This window comes from Myxine glutinosa, chromosome 5 (assembly GCF_964187855.1).
Source record: "Myxine glutinosa chromosome 5, kmMyxGlut1.1, whole genome shotgun sequence".
Classification (NCBI taxonomy): Eukaryota; Metazoa; Chordata; class Myxini; order Myxiniformes; family Myxinidae; genus Myxine; species Myxine glutinosa.
The window spans coordinates 157,617,421-157,635,994 of record NC_136265.1 but is presented as its reverse complement, the minus strand read 5'-3'; the positions used below and the strand labels follow the sequence as shown (position 1 = coordinate 157,635,994).

Genomic DNA, 18,574 nt, shown 5'->3' with positions numbered 1-18,574 from the left:
TCTACCATGAGAAAGAGGCTGCACAAATTTGATCCACATGGGAGGTGTGCCAGGAGGAAGCCTTTGCTGTCAAGAAAGAACATCAGGGCAAGACTAAAGTTTGCCAATGAACACCTAGGCAAAGACCAGCACTTCTGGAACAATGTGCTCTGGAGAGATGAGTCAAAGGTAGAGCTATTTGGCCAGAGTACCAGAAGACATGTTTGGCGAAAACCAAAGACAGCATTTGACCACAAGAACCTGATACCAACTGTAAAGCATGGTGGTGTAAATATTATGGTTTGGGGCAGCTTTGCTGCATCAGGGCCTGGGCAGCTCACCATTATAGAATCCACTATGAATTATTCATTGTACCAGAGGGTGCTTGAGGATAATGTGAGGCCATCTGTCGGAAAGTTGAAGCTCACACAAAGGTGGACCTTGCAACATGACAATGACCCTAAACATACCAGTAAATCCACCAAGGAATGGCTGAAAAGAAAGAAATGGAGGGTTCAGGAATGGCCAAGTCAAAGCCCGGATCTAAATCCCATCGAGATGTTGTGGGGGGATTTGAAACGAGCTGTGCATGCAAGAAACCCCTCAAACATTGCACAGCTGAAAGAATTCTGCATGGAGGAGTGGGCAAAAATTCCTTCCAATCAATGTCAGAGACTGGTAGACAGTTATAAGAAACGCCTACTTGAGGTTGTTTCTGCCAAAGGGGGCAATACCACCTATTAGAGCCAAGGGTGTACTTACTTTTTCCACATGCGAAATTTGCATTTATGTTTATTTAAATTATACAATGGACTACAACATGTAAATGTTTCATGATATTTGTGATATTATATCACCTTTATCTATCAATATTGTTGAAATGAAGATCAAATAGCTGTATGTTGAAATATGTTGAAAAAGTCAAAACTTTACATGGGGTGTACTTACTTTTTCACGTGACTGTATGTATGTACGTATGTATGTATGTATGTATGTATGATATAACGCATGTTTTGGTTTGAAGAGCAGCAGAGATTATTAGAGGACAGGTAGGTAAAAAAAGGGGGACTGGCTGCTCTGATAGATATTCTTTGAATTATTTATTTTTCTCCTCCCCCATCCCCTGCTCCTGTCCCAATCCCCTCCAGCCTTAAACCTTCTCAAGCAGCAATCGCAAAAGGCAAACTCTCCCCTCACAGGGCACGAGAGGATGGTCCAGTATTTGCAGAGGCTCGGTAAGATGTTCATGGTCTCAAATGGAAATTTTCCTCCACTCACGTTTCGTGCTTTGTTCCTTCATCGCTGCAGAATGTAAATACGGTATAATACTCATGGTAGACAATAAGATGCGCCTGTCGGCTGTGAACGTTGTAGGCAAAGACAACCTGAAGCTCATCTTTGAGTTTTCACCATGGGTACTTAAGGACAACGCCGAGGAAGGACTCAAGGTCTGCTGTGTTTTATTTTCTCTCTTTGCTTTCCTTCGGAAATAGTTTGCATTTCTGTGTGCGAGGCGATATGCATTTGCCTTGTTGTTATGCCTCCGCAGCTGAAGGCCGGATGCGTTGTGATTTAGGATTTTCCGTCGGTCTATTCTGGCCGTTATCTGGCTTTGTTACCGCGATAACTTGTGAACCAGTGAAGGGATTTCAACCAAACTTGGCACAAGTATGGATTGTAATACATCAATGAACTGATAAAACTTGTGCTCAATAGATCAAAGGTCATGTGCCATTTGAAAATCATTTTGCAGACTATTACTCCAGTTATAAGCATCTCATGTTGTCTCTCTCCTACTTCTCTGATTTATCTGACCTTTTTTGTGTACATAGTTGAGGCTCGTGGAAGAGCTGGTACACTGAACAGATCAGGATGTAACAGACAAAAGCCTGATACAAAACACGCATGCATGGAGAAGGAAACTCCAAGGAGGAAAAAACTGGAAAATTAGGAGGGATTTGGGTTGGGTTAAAGAATGTAGACAAGATCATGGTTTTGGATTGGGAACGATTTGAGATGGCGGTGAACAGCTGTCTCGAAGACCTGGAGGGCAGAATGAGATTGGAAGTGATTCTGGATTTTTGTAGTTTTATCAGAAGTGGGTTGATGGTGTATCGTGTGAGCCCCGCAGAAACCTGGAGGAGACGGCATGGAAATAGCAGAGGATGCAAGACCAGAAAGGCGATGGTAGAAAGCATAGAGACAACCAACCTGTCCACCATGGCGAAGTGGTAGGCCCATAGACTCAGCTTCAGCACGGGAGATTCCAATGATCTTGAAGGCCTTGGTTTCCACTGCGTCAAGCTGAGCAAGATGTGGGGCAGGGGAGCCAGCCCAGAGGGGAGAGCAGTACTCCATCAAGCTGCACATGAAGGCCTTGTAGGTACAGTGCATTCAGAAAGTATTCAGACCCCTTCACTTTTTTCACATTTTGTTATGTTGCAGCCTTATGCTGAAATCGTTTAAATTAATTTTTTCCCCTCATCAATCTACACTCAATACCCCATAATGACAAAGAGAAAACAGGATTTTAGAAAGTTTTGCAAATTTATAAAAAAGAAAAAACTGAAATATCACATTGACATAAGTATTCAGACCCTTTGCTATGACACTTGAAATTTAGCTCAGGTGCCTCCCATTTCTCTTCATCATCTTTGAGATGTTTCTACACCTCGATTGGAGTCCACCTGTGGTAAATTCAATTGATTGGACATGATTTGGAAAGGCACACACCTGTCTATATAAGGTCTCACAGCTGACAATGCATATCAGAGCAAAAACCAAGCCATGAGGTCGAAGGAGCATCCTGCAGAGCTCAGAGACAGGATTGTGTCGAGGCACAGATCTGGGGAAGCCAACAAAAAAAATTCTGCTGCATTGAAGGTTCCCAAGAGCACAGTGGCCTCCATAATTCTTAAATGGAAGAAGTTTGGAACAACCAGGACTCTTCCTAGAGCTGGCCGCCCAGCCAAACTGAGCAATCTTTGTTTCATCAGACCACAGAATCTTGTTTCTCACAATCTGAGAATCCTTTAGGTGCTTTTTTGCAAACTCCAAGCGGGCTTTCATGTGTCTTTCACTGAGGAGAAGCTTTTTGTAGGCTTCCCCAGATCTGTGCCTCGACACAATCCTGTCTCTGAGCTCTGCAGGCAGTTCCTTCGACCTCATGGCTTGGTTTTTGCTCTGATACGCATTGTCAGCTGTGAGACCTTATATAGACAGGTGTATGCCTTTCCAAATCATGTCCAACTAGAACGGGCACTCGGTAGAGCGCATACCTTCGCCGCAGCTACTGTTCTGTACTTGGTAAAAATACGATTTTGACCTTTTCGTGACCTTGACCTTGACCTTTGACCCGATTGCTCCCAAAATCTAATCAAATGTGTCCCGTATAATAACCAATCATCCCACCAAATTTCATGCAATTCGGTTGAATACTTTTTGAGTTATGCGAATAACATACACACACACACACAGACATACAAATAAATACACAGCGATCAAAACATAACCTTCCGCTTTTGCGAAGGTAATCAATTGAATTTACCACAGGTGGACTCCAATCAAGGTGTAGAAACATCTCAAAATGATCAAGAGAAACGGGAGGCACCTGAGCTAAATTTCAAGTGTCATAGCAAAAGGTCTGAATACTTTTGTCAATGTGATATTTCAGTTTTTTCTTTTTAATAAAGTTGCAAAACTTTCTAAAATCCTGTTTTCTCTTTGTCATTATGGGGTATTGAGTGTAGATTGATGAGGGGTAAAAAAAGAAGAATTTAAACGATTTCAGCATAAGGCTGCAACATAACAAAATGTGAAAAAAGTGAAGGGGTCTGAATACTTTCTGAATGCACTGTTGATAGGCGTTCAGGTATGCCAAGGAAGTACTTTGTATGGAGGATGACCAGTTGGCGGCTGGCTTTGGAGGCCAACTTTGAAATGTGGTTTGGCCAAGAAAGACTGAACCGCCGACCTCCCAGATTCGGAGCGGATGCCCCAAGCATTACACCACCAAGTTCTGGCCTTGTTCATAAGAGCAGTTTTTATTTTTCCTCCCACGTCACAAAACATGTTCCTGTTGTGTTTGTAAACAACACATAACCCAAGCCTCCGATAACTGATTTCAGGACACTCGGAGCCATTTTAACGTTAAATTTCATTTTAACTATAACAATTAATGTTAGTGTTGCTGACATCTTCCAATTTACTAAGGTTATCACTTTTCTTGGTGGGCATAACTTGTGCACTTTTGTAAGTGTTGGACACTGGCATTGACTCATCCATGTCAAGCATATTAAGTAACGCGTCTTACCCAGAGAGCAATAATTGTGAAAATGAGCAAAAAAAAAAGGAATCACATGTAGGATAACGTGAATTGGATTGAAGGAAAAACATAACATGAAACTGCAGTGAAATGAACCATGGCAGCACTCAGGTGGTTCAAACACGAAGTTTTTAGAGTCAGGTGCAAACATTAGATGTTCAGAGACAACGTTATTCAATCCCATAAGTGTCGTGACGAGCTGCACTCCATGCGCCACTATTATTAAGTCGATAAACTGATAGGAGGTGCTGGAGGTGATAAATGATGAGGAGGTGTTGGTATTGTGCAGGCATTGGCCGAATGACCTCCTGTGTATCCTAAATTCTCGAGTCATTGATCTTGAATGTTGCTTTCCAGATATTTACCGAAGACCTTCCCGAAGTGGAAAGTTTGCCAAGGGTCGAAATCCTTGGATTCCTCGAGAACAATTCATGCGACTTAGCCATTCCTTACCTGGTGAGCTTATTCATTGGGCCTGGCTGCCATGCCACGAGTCATTGCTGGATTATTGACTGCGGTCTCATTTGGTGGAGGTTGCTGGTCTGCCAGGTTTTCCCGAGCCTAAGGGTTGGGTTGCCGTGTCATGGTTTGCCTGGTTTCTGCCGGATTGTTGCACTAAATGTCAAAATAGCTTGTTATTGGTCATTTTATGGGGCGTGGTTATACGAAGATAGGCCCCAGTGTGGATCCAAACCGATGGAACCAATGAGAATTTATGGAATAATTTAGGTTGGGAGGAGGAAGGTATTGCATTTCGAGTCTTGAGCTTCCAGTGGTGACAAATTTAAGGTGCACACAACACAACACAACATGCATTTTAAGGCCATTTTCCCTGCTAGAGCGGGGGTTAGCCTTTAGACAAATTTAAGGTGCGATGTATTAAAATGATTTGGTGCTTTTGTGGCTTCAGAACACAGAATGTCTGCATTTTTGGCTTGTGTTGCTGCAAAGTGGGTTTGTACGAGATACTGATATGCTTCTGTGGGCAGGAGCACGTGATATATAATTACATGGACACACAACCACTGTTCCACAATCGCCTGATTGAGCTGTACCGGGAAAAGGTCCTTGCACTGATGAAGCAGTACCTGCAGGGCCTTGAGCCAGGTATTTTATACATTCCAAAGACCATTCACACCTGTGAAAGTTTGAATTGGTGACACTTTATAATTCACCTACTTATTTATTGTCATCATATTTTACACCATGTCCCATGAGAGAGTTGGTGCCTCATAGAATGTGTTCAATTGGACCAAGTCTTTTGCGAAACAGCTCGCCAGGTCTGACGTTTGACTGAAGGTGGCATGTATTTATAGTTTGTTCAGGGTGCCGACGATAACTCACCTACTCTTTGCAAAAGAAACTTTTAGATCATTAATGCCTACCAGCTAATGCTGGCATATGGGACACCCAGCTTTAACGTCATCTTAGGGACGGCACACTTGGTGATGTAACACCGTAGTCTGGAAAATGACGAAGATTCATCTGACATCAAAATTAATCTGGAGTTTGCATTTTATCCCAGACTGGTTCACCTTTTGGTTTCTGTGCAAGGACATCTTCACAGAAGTTGTGTTTTCACAACTGTGTGACTGATTTGGTTTACCTTTTTTGAAGAAAAAATAAAAATAAAAATATATTATTTGACGATTGCTTTTGAATTTTGCTACTGTTGTTTAGGACAAAGACCATCTACAGTGGGCAAGGAGCCAGGCCTACTCGGGGAGTTCCGCAGCAGGTTGATCCGCTTCCTGGAGAGTTCCATACATTACCAGCCGGAGCAACTCATCACCGACTTTCCCTTGGATGGTGAGGGCCGCACTGTTTATCCAATATTTCCCAAACAGTATTTAGTCGCACCAATGTGGGAACATCTGCTGCAAAGAATGGTGTGCAAACACGGTGCACACTCGCTAATTAGGATACCGACCAATGGTTATCCAACAATTTCAAATTGGATCTCATGTTGACTTTTCTCATTGCTGTGAATTGTCCAGTTTTATTTATTTTACAGTTGGGAGCTGTTACTTGTACAATATAATAACAAGAATTGACTGCGCTGTGGTCACGATCTGCGACAAAATCCAATAACGTGCCGATTGAGAAACACACATTTAAAGCACTCTTAAAAAAAGATGAACAACTTTGTTGTTCTCCTCCTTTTCCCTTTGTAATTGGTGAGGTCCGATGGCATGAAGCTCCTGCCCAGCCTTGACCACAATACTCCTCCACTCCTCTCTGTCCTCGGCCAACTCTCCCCACTCTCCGACCACCCAGACCTTACTGATATCCCTCTTCACACAATGTTCCCATCTGCACCACAGTCTACCTCTTTTCCTCCTACCTTGTTCCCTCAACCTATCTGCTCGCTTTGCCATTCTCTCTTCCCCATCAGTACCAAATGTTTTAGCCCATCTCAGCCGGCATTTCACCAATCTCCCCATCAAGCTCATCTACACACCAATCTCCTCCCTCAGTTCATCCACCCTCTTCATTCCACAATCCCCCTGACCCAGCTATTCTCACAAACCTGCAGCCTCTGTTGTTGTCTCTCCGTCAGTGCCACCGTCTCCAGACCGTAAAGGTAAGCTGGCGTTACGCAGGACATCAGAACCTTTGCTTTCAATCTCCTTGAAATCTTTCTGTTGACCCAAAGGCATTAATGGAAATCTGACGCAACAAACCCAGGTATTGTATATTCAGCAGGTGCCTACAGGCATGATGTTTTAGGCCCACCAGAAAACCACAATGGCGGCCATATTACTTTGTCTGGGTGCCATGGTGGGTGGAATCAAGCGACAAATGTGGGTGGTAACCAAGAACTGGCCGACCAATGGGTGCACATTTAAAAAATGGACCCCCCACAAGAGCCACAGCACGAACAACAACCATGCAGAGCCTTTGTAGTCCAACAACGTATTTGTAAAAAAGGGATTGCATGATGCAAGAGGTAGTTTTGGAGCATGTCACCCAGGAGAAGGATCTGGGAGTGCTTATCGATATGGGGTTGTAAGCAGCAGCCACCTTTGGGACTAATGTGTGAAACTTGCAAGAAACCCCTCGGTTTCCAGACCCCCTCGGCGACCGTTAAGCCAACACCAAGCTTAGTTTCGCTGGTGCAGGACCGTTATTCCTTTGTGATTTGTGGGAGAGAGGTGTGGTGGTGGTGATACGTTTTGTGTACCCTCATAAGGTGATTGTATTGGATTATAATCGTGTCACCATTGCAGGATTACTTGAGGAGCGAGCAGTGCTCCTGGGACGGATGGGAAACCATGAACAGGCTCTTCTCCTCTACGTTCATGTCCTTCACAATTATGAGCTGGCAGAAAAGTGAGCAAACCTCCAGCCACACACCGTGATTGATGAATGGTTGGGGGATGGATGGATGGTTGGGGAAGCTGGTGTGTATATATATATATATATATATATATATATATATATATATATATATATATATATATATATATATATATATATATATATATATTGTAACGGATTTGAGAATCCTGTGTTTTTTTTTGTATATCTCACCCTTAGTAATGTAAGTAATTCTTGTAAATACCTCCGTTAAGTGTAAAGATCAAAGGTCGTCCCCCTAGTTAATCCATCGCATGCACGTAGAAAATCATATACCTTTCAATAGTTATTTCTTATTCTATGTAGTTTAAGGCTCTGTTCCCACTAGTTGACTCTGCATTGCACTGAATTGAAATAAGATAGGATCCCTCCGACGCCCCCATGGCATCTTCAAAATGCCAGTAACTTTGGATGGGGTTATTGCCATCCACATCGCCATTCGGATTGCCAACTGCATTCGCCCTCCATTGAACACGCGGTCAACTCGGGGAAGAAGGGTGTGGCCCCACCTCGTCATCAGAGAGGAGTGAACCACCCCGATCAACCAACCAAGGATGAGGGGTTTGGCTTGAGAGGGCGGAGAGAGAACGATCGGGCAGTTTCGCGAACGTTCCAGGGTGTGGCGATATATAACCCGTCACGCGACGCCCCCACCTGAGTCCAAGAGAGATGAGTGAGCCGTCCACCGCAGCTGAACCAACCGCAGCTTTGAATCCACCACAGCTGAACCAACCGCAGCTTTGAATCCACCGCAGCTGAACCAACCGCAGCTTTGAGACCACCGTAGTCCAACCCCCCTGTGACACGCAGCTTCGACCCGCTGCTACGTGGAAACCACATTGCGGTGGCATCGGTGGCCGTCGAGGTCGAGCCCGACGTTCCGTGCGGGAGCAAGCTCCAGCTGAACTTTCCTCCCCTTCCAGCCATTCATTCCTGCTTCATTGCCCGTGTAAGTCTGATTGTCGTCTGTCCTTTATGTTGTCCTGGGGTTTAAGTAAGCTTGAATAAGTTAATATTTGCACTGTGTCGTCTTACTCCTTCTGTCTTTATTTTCGTATTTTTCCCTCTTCCTTGGTTTCTTTGGTCCTGTAAATATTAGTAATAAATTATATTTGTTCTTCCTACCTTGCCTTCTTTCCTTCACATCCGTTCGTCCTTGTCTTTTCCCTCATTGAATACCTGTGGCACGATTTGGCCAACGACTAAGAATCGGGTCTAGTTCTGTTAATGGTTCGAGCCGCGGCTGCTAATCCGCTCGGCAATTAACATCTTGTCCGCGGTCTCGGACGAGGTTGCTCACCTGCCTCCCTGGAGGGAGCTGGGCAGCTTCAGGACTCACGTCGGTTAGTCACAGACAAGGGGATTAATCCCCCCTTGGAAAGGGGAAAAAGGGCCGACGGAGAGATCCGCAACAATATATATATATATCAGTCATTATGCAACTTCATACCATCAGTGGGGAACCGCCAGTAAGGTGTCCCATACAGCTACTGCTGCACCTTACTGGGAGCGATAAGCACCGCCTGCCACACGGAAACATTATCTCTGGTATCCACTCACTATATGGAGTCGACCTGGATGTGGTTGCGAGTAACTAATTAGTATCTGTAATTTGGTGCTCCATCCTAATGAGCGAACGTCATGACGTCATCGCCACGCATGTCCGCATTGCCTACCTAGCTCTGGAGGGGCCATCTAGCAGTGCGTCATTATGGATTATAAATTCAGATACTGTCACAAGTGGATGCAAAACTCAGTTACCGACCTGGTTTTGCCCCTGTTGGGTGCCTATCGCTTGTTGGGTGTTGGGTACAGTGAGTGGATACCAGAGATAATGTTACCGTGTGGCAGGCGGTATTTATCGCTCCCAGTAAGGTGCAGCAAAAGCTGGATGGGATACCTTACTGGCAGTTCACCACTGATGGTATGAAGTCGCATAATGACTGATATATAACCAAAAGGTTTTCAGAGTCATAAGTGTATGGAAGGCTCACTGCGTTGCCCTGATTAAGCCCCAACAAGGATGAAACCAGGTCGGTAACTGTGAGTTTCGCATCCACTTGTGACAGTATCTGAATTTAACATCCATAATGACGCACTGCCAGATGGCCCCTCCGGAGCTTGGCAGGCAATGCGGACATACGTGGTGATGACGTCATGACGTTCGCTCATTAGGTTGGAGCGCCAAATTACAGATATATAGATGGTGATCTTGAGTCGATAGTCATTATGAGGTGTGTTGTTTTCACCATGTCTGTGTTGGTTATCTCATTTTTCATTTCTATTGAATTGACTGTCGAGGAACTGATGTTTGATTATTTCTTATTTTTTAGTGTAAATTAAATTTTATTTGTCCACAAAACATTCTTTATTGGTTTGTCCACTGTTTAAGTCACATGCTCATATCTGATCACTAAACAGACCAACCCAACCAGGAAGTTATTTTTGAACTCTATCCTTTTTGGCATCACGTGGCTTGATATTCCAAAGGTTAAAATACACCCTCCAGGGGGCCAATGTGTAATACTGTTCTCTCTGCAGCCACTGCCGGAAGTTCTATGATAAAGAGAAAGAAGGAAATAAAGATGTGAGTCCATGTTTACGTCATGCTGCTTGTAATGATTTTACCATATTTTATTTTCACAATTAACCCCCACCCCCTTCCACCCCACCCTTTAACCTGCGCATGTGCAATAAAGAGATGGGGTCCTTCCCTAAACAATAGCCTCGTATCAATCGTCCATCAGAAACGTCGTTTAATATTTCACCCTTGAAATTGCTTCTTCGATACATTCACTCTCACCTGTCTCACAAACCAATTAGACTTGGATTACCTGCTTGAACATTCTTCTGTGTTGTGGGAGGGGAGGGGGAGGTTTACTGAAGTAGAGTTCTTTGCTTCAAACAAATTGTAAGAAACCGTTTTATATCGGGAATGCAGACAAAGCGATGCGAGATGGTTTTGATTTACAGCTCCTCCATCTGAGTTGTCTTGTTGTCCAAGCAAAAATAGATAAACCAGAACGGCACTCGGTAGAGAGCATATCTCCGCCAAGCTGAACAGTTTATGTTTTGTTTCCCACAATAGGCCGGATCTGGATTCGGACCTGAACCGAAATCAAATCGGCTTGTTCTTGTCACCTCACCAACTCGTCCACCAAGTTTAGTCATAACTCATCCATAACTTTTTAAAATATGTTGTATATCGCTTTTCGTCCGATCTCTCAATGGTGATGAATCACTTAAAAATTAAATAATTATCGTATCCGAATCCATGTTCAGATCTTCACCAAAATTGAATCGATTCGTCCTTGTCAGACACCCAACATGTCCACCAAGTTTTGGCCAAATCCGTCCATAACTTTTTGAGATATCGTGCTATGTGTCGTTTTTAGCCCTATCTCCCAATGGTGAAGAATCACTTTTAAAATTCCACTAGCCAGATCCGAATCCGGATCTTCACCAATATTGAATCAATTCTTCCTTGTCACATGCACAACCTCTCTTCCAAGTTTCGTCCAAATCCGTCCACAACTTTTTGAGATATCGTGCTATGTATCGTTTTTGGCCTTATCTCCCAATGGTGAAGAATCACTCAAAAACTTATACTAGCCGGATCCGAATCCGGATCTTCACCAATATTGAATCGATTCTTCCTTGTCACATACACAACCTCTCTGCCAAGTTTCGTCCAAATCTGTCCACAACTTTTTGAGATATCGTGCTATGTATCGTTTTTGGCCTTATCTCCCAATGGTGAAGAATCACTCAAAAACTTATACTAGCCGGATCCGAATCCGGATCTTCACCTAAATCTAATAACTTCTTCCTTGTCACATACACAACCTCTCTGCCAAGTTTCGTCCAAATCTGTCCACAACTTTTTGAGATATCGTGCTATGTATCGTTTTTGGCCCCATCTCCCAATGGTGAAGAATCACTCAAAAACTTATACTAGCCGGATCCGAATCCGGATCTTCACCTAAATCTAATAACTTCTTCCTTGTCACATCAACTACCTCTCCGCCAAATTTCGTCCAAATCCATCCACAACCTTTTGAGATATCTTGTTCACAAACAGACAGACAGACAGACAGACAGACAGACGGGGGTGAAAACATACCCTCCATCCACCTTCCTTGGCAGAGGTAATAAAAATGTTGAAAGCAAAGCTAAACGATTTCCTGCTAAGGATTGTCATTTTCAGTGCAGTGCTTGAATGTTTCGGTGGTGAGGATGTGCGACAGGTTTGGTGGATTAAGTGACCTTTTCCCACGTCTTGGTCATGTGTCATTAATTTTATTAACGACTTGACGTATAGGTTTTAGTGAATGAGCAGAAGAGCAGGTGATAAACTCTTTTTCATGCACTTGCTCGGTTTCCTTCCCTCGCAGGTGTACCTATTGCTGCTGCGCACCTATCTGCAGCCTCCGGCCTTTCAACAGCTCGGCATCATTGGTGACATGGTCCGGAAGTCCCAAGCTGACCGGAAGGCAGCTCTCAGGCTGCTGAAGCAGTCGTACAATCGCCTGGACACCATCCGGGTAAGCTAGATGCTCCTTTGCTGTTTATGCAGTTTATTTTTCCTCATAATTGAGGTGTGAATTGGCATTTAATTTGAATTTTTAACAACCCAAAGATTGAGTATTTGAACTGATTTTAAAAATGGGTATTTTCATCTATTCATATTTTGTTGGAACACAACTCCATAGGCCACTCCCATGCACACTACCCCTTTGGGGTTGGTGGGGTTTTTTGCCACCTCTCAGAAAATGTGAGCTGCTTCCTTGTGTGACCGATAAACGACATGTCCGGGGTAAATTCTAAGATGTTCACGACTCGATTGTTTGCACCTTTATGCCATGATAGAACCATGTATCACTCGAACCACATTTAAAGCCATTTCATGAACCGCCTTTGCACCTAAGCCTCGTCTCCTTCTTCTAAATTGGCCCACCTCCTGGACCCCCTCGGTGGCCGCCTCAGACCTAGACCCCTTCAGTCCCAGACCAAGACCCCCTAGGTTGCTGCCACAGACCCAGACCCCCTTGGTCGCCGCCCCAGACTCGGGCCCCTTCGGTCGCCAGCCCAGACCCAGACACCTTCATTCTCCGCACTACACCCTGCCCTCCCGTCACTAGGCCACACCACCCAACCCACTACGATGTTCTCAACTCCCACTTTGAAGTTGAAGCTGCCGATTCCACAGGAATCCGATTACCACCCGTTTCTGTCTTTACTCAGTCATATGTCATGCATTTCCTGTTTGATGCGATGTACTTGATGCACTATTTTTAATTGGCTCACTCATGGTGATGTAAGCCTATTACATTGGGAAATTTAGGCTAATCTAATATTATTTTCTGAGAGGTCTTTTTTTCTGAGAGGTGGCAAAAAAACCCCACCAACCTCAAACAAAGAGGTAGTGTGCATGGGAGTGGCCTATGGAGTTGGTTTCCATTGCACGAATGATTGAGATTCTGGTGATGTTACAGCAATGGATTGTTTTGAAGGCTTTAGAAACTAGAGCATCTAGGGAAGCAGAACTCAACTGAACTGACTGGACAACTTTAATGTCGGCCTATGGCGGCCATTTTGTGACAGATCGGGTTGACATGCGATAGCAACCAACCTACCTTGTGTGGTAAGAGTCTCACACACCAAGTTTGATCAAAATCCATAAATATTTGTGGACGTTAAAGTCTTAACGTCGTTTCGGAGCTAAAAAAAACAATATGGCGGCCATTTTGTGACGGATCGGGTTGGAATGCAATAGCAACCTACCTTGTGTGGTAAGGGTTAAACATTCTAAGTTTGATCAAAATGTGTTAATATTTGTGGACGCTGGAGTGTCAACGTCGTTTTCATGACCAAAAACAAAATGGTCGCCTAAGTCCGCCATTTTTCAACGGATCGGGCTGAAATGTAATGCCAACCTGGTCCTTGCGGTAAGGATGCCGCATGTCAAGTTTGATCAGAATCGGTTGATATTTATGGACGCTGTAGTGTTAACGTCGAAAAGTTAACGGAGGACAGACGACGACGACGACGACAACGACGACGACAGACGACGGACGCCGGAGGGTTCAGTATGTGATGAACTCAACTGGACGGTAGTCCAGTTGAAGTAACAAACAAATAAATGTATCCAAATGAACATTCTAGAATGCTTCCTTGTATTCGTAGGCCTTGAGGCTGCTGCCCCTGGACGTGGAGATGAGGGAGATCGGTGACTTTTTGGAAAAGGTCCTCGAGGAAAAATGGCAACAAAAACACTACTATCAACTCCTGAAGGGATTATGTTACACCCAGCACCTGAGGGTAAGGTTAATCCAGTTTTGCTATCGTTTGGAGCAATGATGGATTCTATCAACTGGAAGCTGATAAAAGGGCGCTGCCCACCATGCGGAAACGAGGAGTACCTGATGTTTCGAGCATTAGTCCTTCGTCCGAGTAAAATAAGTAAATGTTGGTGGAGGTAGGGTTTACATAATTTTGGGCAGAGGTCCAATATTGAAGGAGCTGGAAGATATAGGGTGAAAGATAAAAGGTCAAACACCAACGGGAGTTGTACCAATCATATCATAGAAGGGTATCATAGAAGAGAGAAGACGCAGTGATGTTAAAATGAGGTGGAGGAGGGAGGAAACGAAAGCGGGTTGGGCATTGCTGCGGTCGTCGATGTTCTGGCTTTTTGAGGTCACATGGTAAAGGTCATTTACGGAAAGAATTTCACAGATTCTTGTCACAAATCAATGAAATGAGGCAATTGTAGGGAAAATGGATGTGGTTTTCAGGATCATTACTTCGAACGAGTTGCCGAGGATGGCAAGTCAATTATTAGAAAAATCTTCAGTTGATGAAGGTTGAAAAGATACCCGTCTGTCAATATTGCAGGCGCAGTCCGATTCAGTGACCACAGTGGAGACAACTTCAGCATCAGATTGACGCATCTTGTCAGAAATTGCTTTTAAATCCAAATGCACACAAGTTGCAGAGACCCCGAAGTAATTGAGAGTATGGAATAGGCATTTAAAGGATGAGCGTAACAGATAATTGTGTGAATTATTACCTCTGCCACTGAAGGTGGATGGAAGTTATGTTTTCACCCCTGTCTGTTTGTTTGTGTTTGTCTGTGAACAAGATATCTCAAACAAAAAGTTGTGGATGGATTTGGACGAAATTTGGTGGAGAGGTAGCGTATGTGACAAGGACGAAATGGTTAGATTTTGGTGAAGATCCGGATTCGGATCCGGCTACGAGAATTTTTAAAGTGTTTCTTCACCATTGGGAGATCGGGCCAAAAACTATACATAGCAGGATATCTCAAAAAGTTATTGATGGATTTGGACGAAATTTGGCAGAGATGTAGCGTGTGTCACAGGGACGGAATGATTAGATTTTGGTGAAGATCCGGATTCGGATCCGGCTAATAGAATTTTTTAAGTGTTTCTTCACCATTGGGAGATCGGGCCAAAAACTATACATAGCAGGATATCTCAAAAAGTTGTGGATGGATTTGGACGAAATTTGGCAGAGATGTAGTGTATGTGACAAGGACGAAATGAGTAGATTTTAGTGAAGATCCGGATTCGGATCCGGCTACTAGAATTTTTTAAGTGTTTCTTCACCATTGGGAGATCAGGCCAAAAACTATACATAGCAGGATATCTCAAAAAGTTGTGGATGGATTTGGACGACATTTGGCAGAGATGTAGCGTATGTGACAAGGACGAAATTATTAGATTTTGGTGAAGAACCGGATTCGGATCCGGCTACTAGAAGTTTTTAAGTGTTTCTTCACCATTGGGAGATCGGGCCAAAAACTATACATAGCAGGATATCTCAAAAAGTTGTGGACGGATTTGGACGAAACTTGGTGGACGAGTTGGGTAGGTGACAAGAACATGCCGATTGAATTTTGGTGAAGATCTGAATATGGATTCGGATACGAGATTTATTTAATTTTTGAAGCGATTCTTCACCATTGAGAGTTCGGGCGAAAAGCGATATATGATATTTAAAAAAAAGTTGTGGACGAGTTATGACTAAACTTGGTGGACGCGTTGGTTATGTGACAAGAACAAGCCGATTAGATTTTGGTTCAGGTTCGAATCCAGACCCGACCTATCAGTGGGATACAACACACAAACTGTTCAGCCTGGCGGAGGAATGTGCTCAACCAAGTGCATTCTTGAAAGAAGCATCTGAAATCTTCCCGTGTGAAATTGAAGGCACGTGATAATCCTCTCTCCATCCACATTTGCTCCTCTTGATCTGACTTGGGGCTAATGCTCGACGTCACCTGCACCCTTCAACCGTGTTGCATTTACCATAGGGGTAAACATACTCTTACCAACATTAGATGGCCAAATTTCTGAAAAAGGCTCATTTAAAAGTTATTGGGGCATTTTTGAGGTGTGGTTGGTGGTGGTGTCCTCTGAGGATTTTCATCCTGGTTTTTACGGTGTAGTTCATAGGGCAATGCCGTCTGTTTGTTTGTCTATCCGGTGTATGTACGTATGTATGTACGTATGTATGCATGTCCCTTCCGCTGGCATTTTGTGGGTTTATTCCCTTTAAAATTCGTTTTCTCTGCCACCGTTGGTCCGATTGGCACGACATTTTAACCATAGCAGCGCCTCCTCCTGTATATTTTTTAATGCTAATTATGACGTCATAGATAAGGTTGTACGGGCGCCATCTTGGAAAAATCGAAAAATTTTACACCTCCATATCTCCAAAACCGCTCCATGGAAAAATTGAAAGGTAGCTCATTGTGAGGTAATCCCCATAAGGAATAACGTGTTAATGATGATGTCATAGGTGCCTTAATTATGACGTCGTAAATCGACAAGTAGAACGCTTGATCCGTTCAGTAGGAAAGTTAGTGAGCGTGATCGAGGGATAAATTGGTCGAGAAAAAAAAAATTGATGATGTGATCGGTCACGTGGTTCTGCAGCCATATTTTTACGGCGTAGCCTGTAAGGCAATGCCGGCTGGAACAGCATTTGTCTGACCATCTGGTGCATGCATGTGTGTTCCTCACAAACGTCCACACATCAGAGCTGAGGATCTGGTCACATGACAGTGGGGGGGGGCAGCAGATCCAAGCCTGGCGACAGCGGTGTTCGACTCTGTCGGTCTTTTTTTGTAGTAGTTGCAATGACCCTTCAGTATGGTCTTGACGAACTTGGCAAGAGAACCCATCAACAATTCATTCCTTCTCGAATCTTGATAAATGAACCAAAACAAATTTTTGTGTGAAAGTGTATTTGAAACCGATTATTATTATTTTTTTGTATTGTTCATCTTAATAAACGTCGGAATTGCTCAACACCAGTAAGGTGTAACAATGCGAATCTACCAAGGTGTTGGTGATACTCATGTGGTGCAGAGATGTACATAGAAATCGACTCCACCGTCATCAATTGATCCTGAATCGGTTTGAACACGGACATGGTGGTTTTCCACGAATAACTAACCAATGAGCACTGCTCGTTCTCTTTACCTCTCAGGCAAAAGAACATAAAATCTTCTACGAGAATGTCAAGTTTGTCATCACGGAAGAGAGGATCTGCCGCGTGTGCAGGAAGAAGATCGGAAACAGGTATAAACTGTGGGACAAATGAGGAAATCTTGATGTCGTATCGAATGAGGAAATTTGTTCCATGCCGCTGCCCTTTTTCTTTTCCAGTGCATTTGCAAGGTACCCATCCGGCGTTGTCGTACACTATTCCTGCTGCAAGGACCCCAAAGTATGCCCAATGGAATAGTCGCACGTGCGTCTCCATCAGCAAGCGAAGGACCAGTTCGAGAGCGTTCCCGGTTAGCAAAAGTGCGAACCGGTACGATTTTATTTGGCTCGGAATGAGCCAACTATTTGAGACGACAGGCCTGGATTGAAGATCCAACGCGTGACAAATAAATGGTGATTTTTTTTAACAGTAAATGCAAAACAAAGGTACATGACCGGAGGGTTTAGCGTTGAACGTTTCGTCCTGCTCTCGGCAGATGAGCCGTTTCACCCTTTTGTATGATGAAGGAAAATGTCAGTTTAAACTTTATTTAAAACGTCAAGCTACGATAATACCGTGTGAATTAACTGTACATTACAGCACCACCTTGTACATAGTTATTTTATTGTCGATCTTGCATTCTGTGAAACCTAACTCTAATTTTGGGTCTTTGCTGTTATCTGTACAGCTTGTATTAAACAATTGTATATACACAATCAATCGGACTCGGTGGTCTCATGGTGGTCTCATGGTTAGAGCTCTGAGTCCGGGAGGTCGGTAGTTTGGGCACCAAGACGCACCAAAGCCGATGAAAATGGTACATTCTGCTCCCTTGCTTGACACTCGGTGTTTAAAAGGATAGAGCATGGACAGCCAATGACAATGCACCCAGTTATAACCCTTCCCAAGAAATTGCTTCGACAGCACCAACATCCACGTTTGTGTGTGGATAAGTATAATTTAAAAACACACCTTGTCACAAGTGTCCCTCACTGACCGGGTCCTCACTGACCTCAGTCGAGGTCCTCAGCATCATCCCGTTTCGGCCCTCCGACCTTTATAGTTCATACGGTCAGTTAAGGTGGACCAGCAGAGGCACATACGCCTCCACATGCAGCAGCTACACCTGGATACGTACATACCCCCACCCCCAGCCAGTGAGAACACAGACTACAACAACAAAACCGCCTCCAATCCCAGAATCTACAGCCTCTCACCCTCTCATCCACTCACTCACACACCAAAAAAAACCACACCTAACCAACCGACCACCTACCCTTACAACATGCACCACTCGAATAACACACATTCATGCAAAACCACACCCACTCCTGCCACACACACACACACACACACACACACACACACACACACACACACACACATACACCT

General features: G+C 43.9%; 1 protein-coding gene across 1 annotated transcript in view; it reads left to right on the top strand.

Moving 5' to 3' along the window:
• VPS39 (VPS39 subunit of HOPS complex) overlaps positions 1-17,902 on the top strand; it is a 59,078-nt gene extending 41,176 nt beyond the window's left edge. The window contains exons 15-25 of the mRNA XM_068115873.2: positions 1,128-1,214; positions 1,354-1,427; positions 4,661-4,759; positions 5,293-5,410; positions 5,984-6,112; positions 7,534-7,636; positions 10,205-10,250; positions 12,058-12,207; positions 13,850-13,984; positions 17,183-17,274; positions 17,362-17,902. Of these exons, the coding sequence (XP_067971974.1) occupies positions 1,128-1,214; positions 1,354-1,427; positions 4,661-4,759; positions 5,293-5,410; positions 5,984-6,112; positions 7,534-7,636; positions 10,205-10,250; positions 12,058-12,207; positions 13,850-13,984; positions 17,183-17,274; positions 17,362-17,440 (1,112 nt within the window). The 3' untranslated portion in view covers positions 17,441-17,902. The remainder of the gene's footprint in view (positions 1-1,127; positions 1,215-1,353; positions 1,428-4,660; positions 4,760-5,292; positions 5,411-5,983; positions 6,113-7,533; positions 7,637-10,204; positions 10,251-12,057; positions 12,208-13,849; positions 13,985-17,182; positions 17,275-17,361) is intronic.
• Positions 17,903-18,574: the final 672 nt, after the last annotated feature.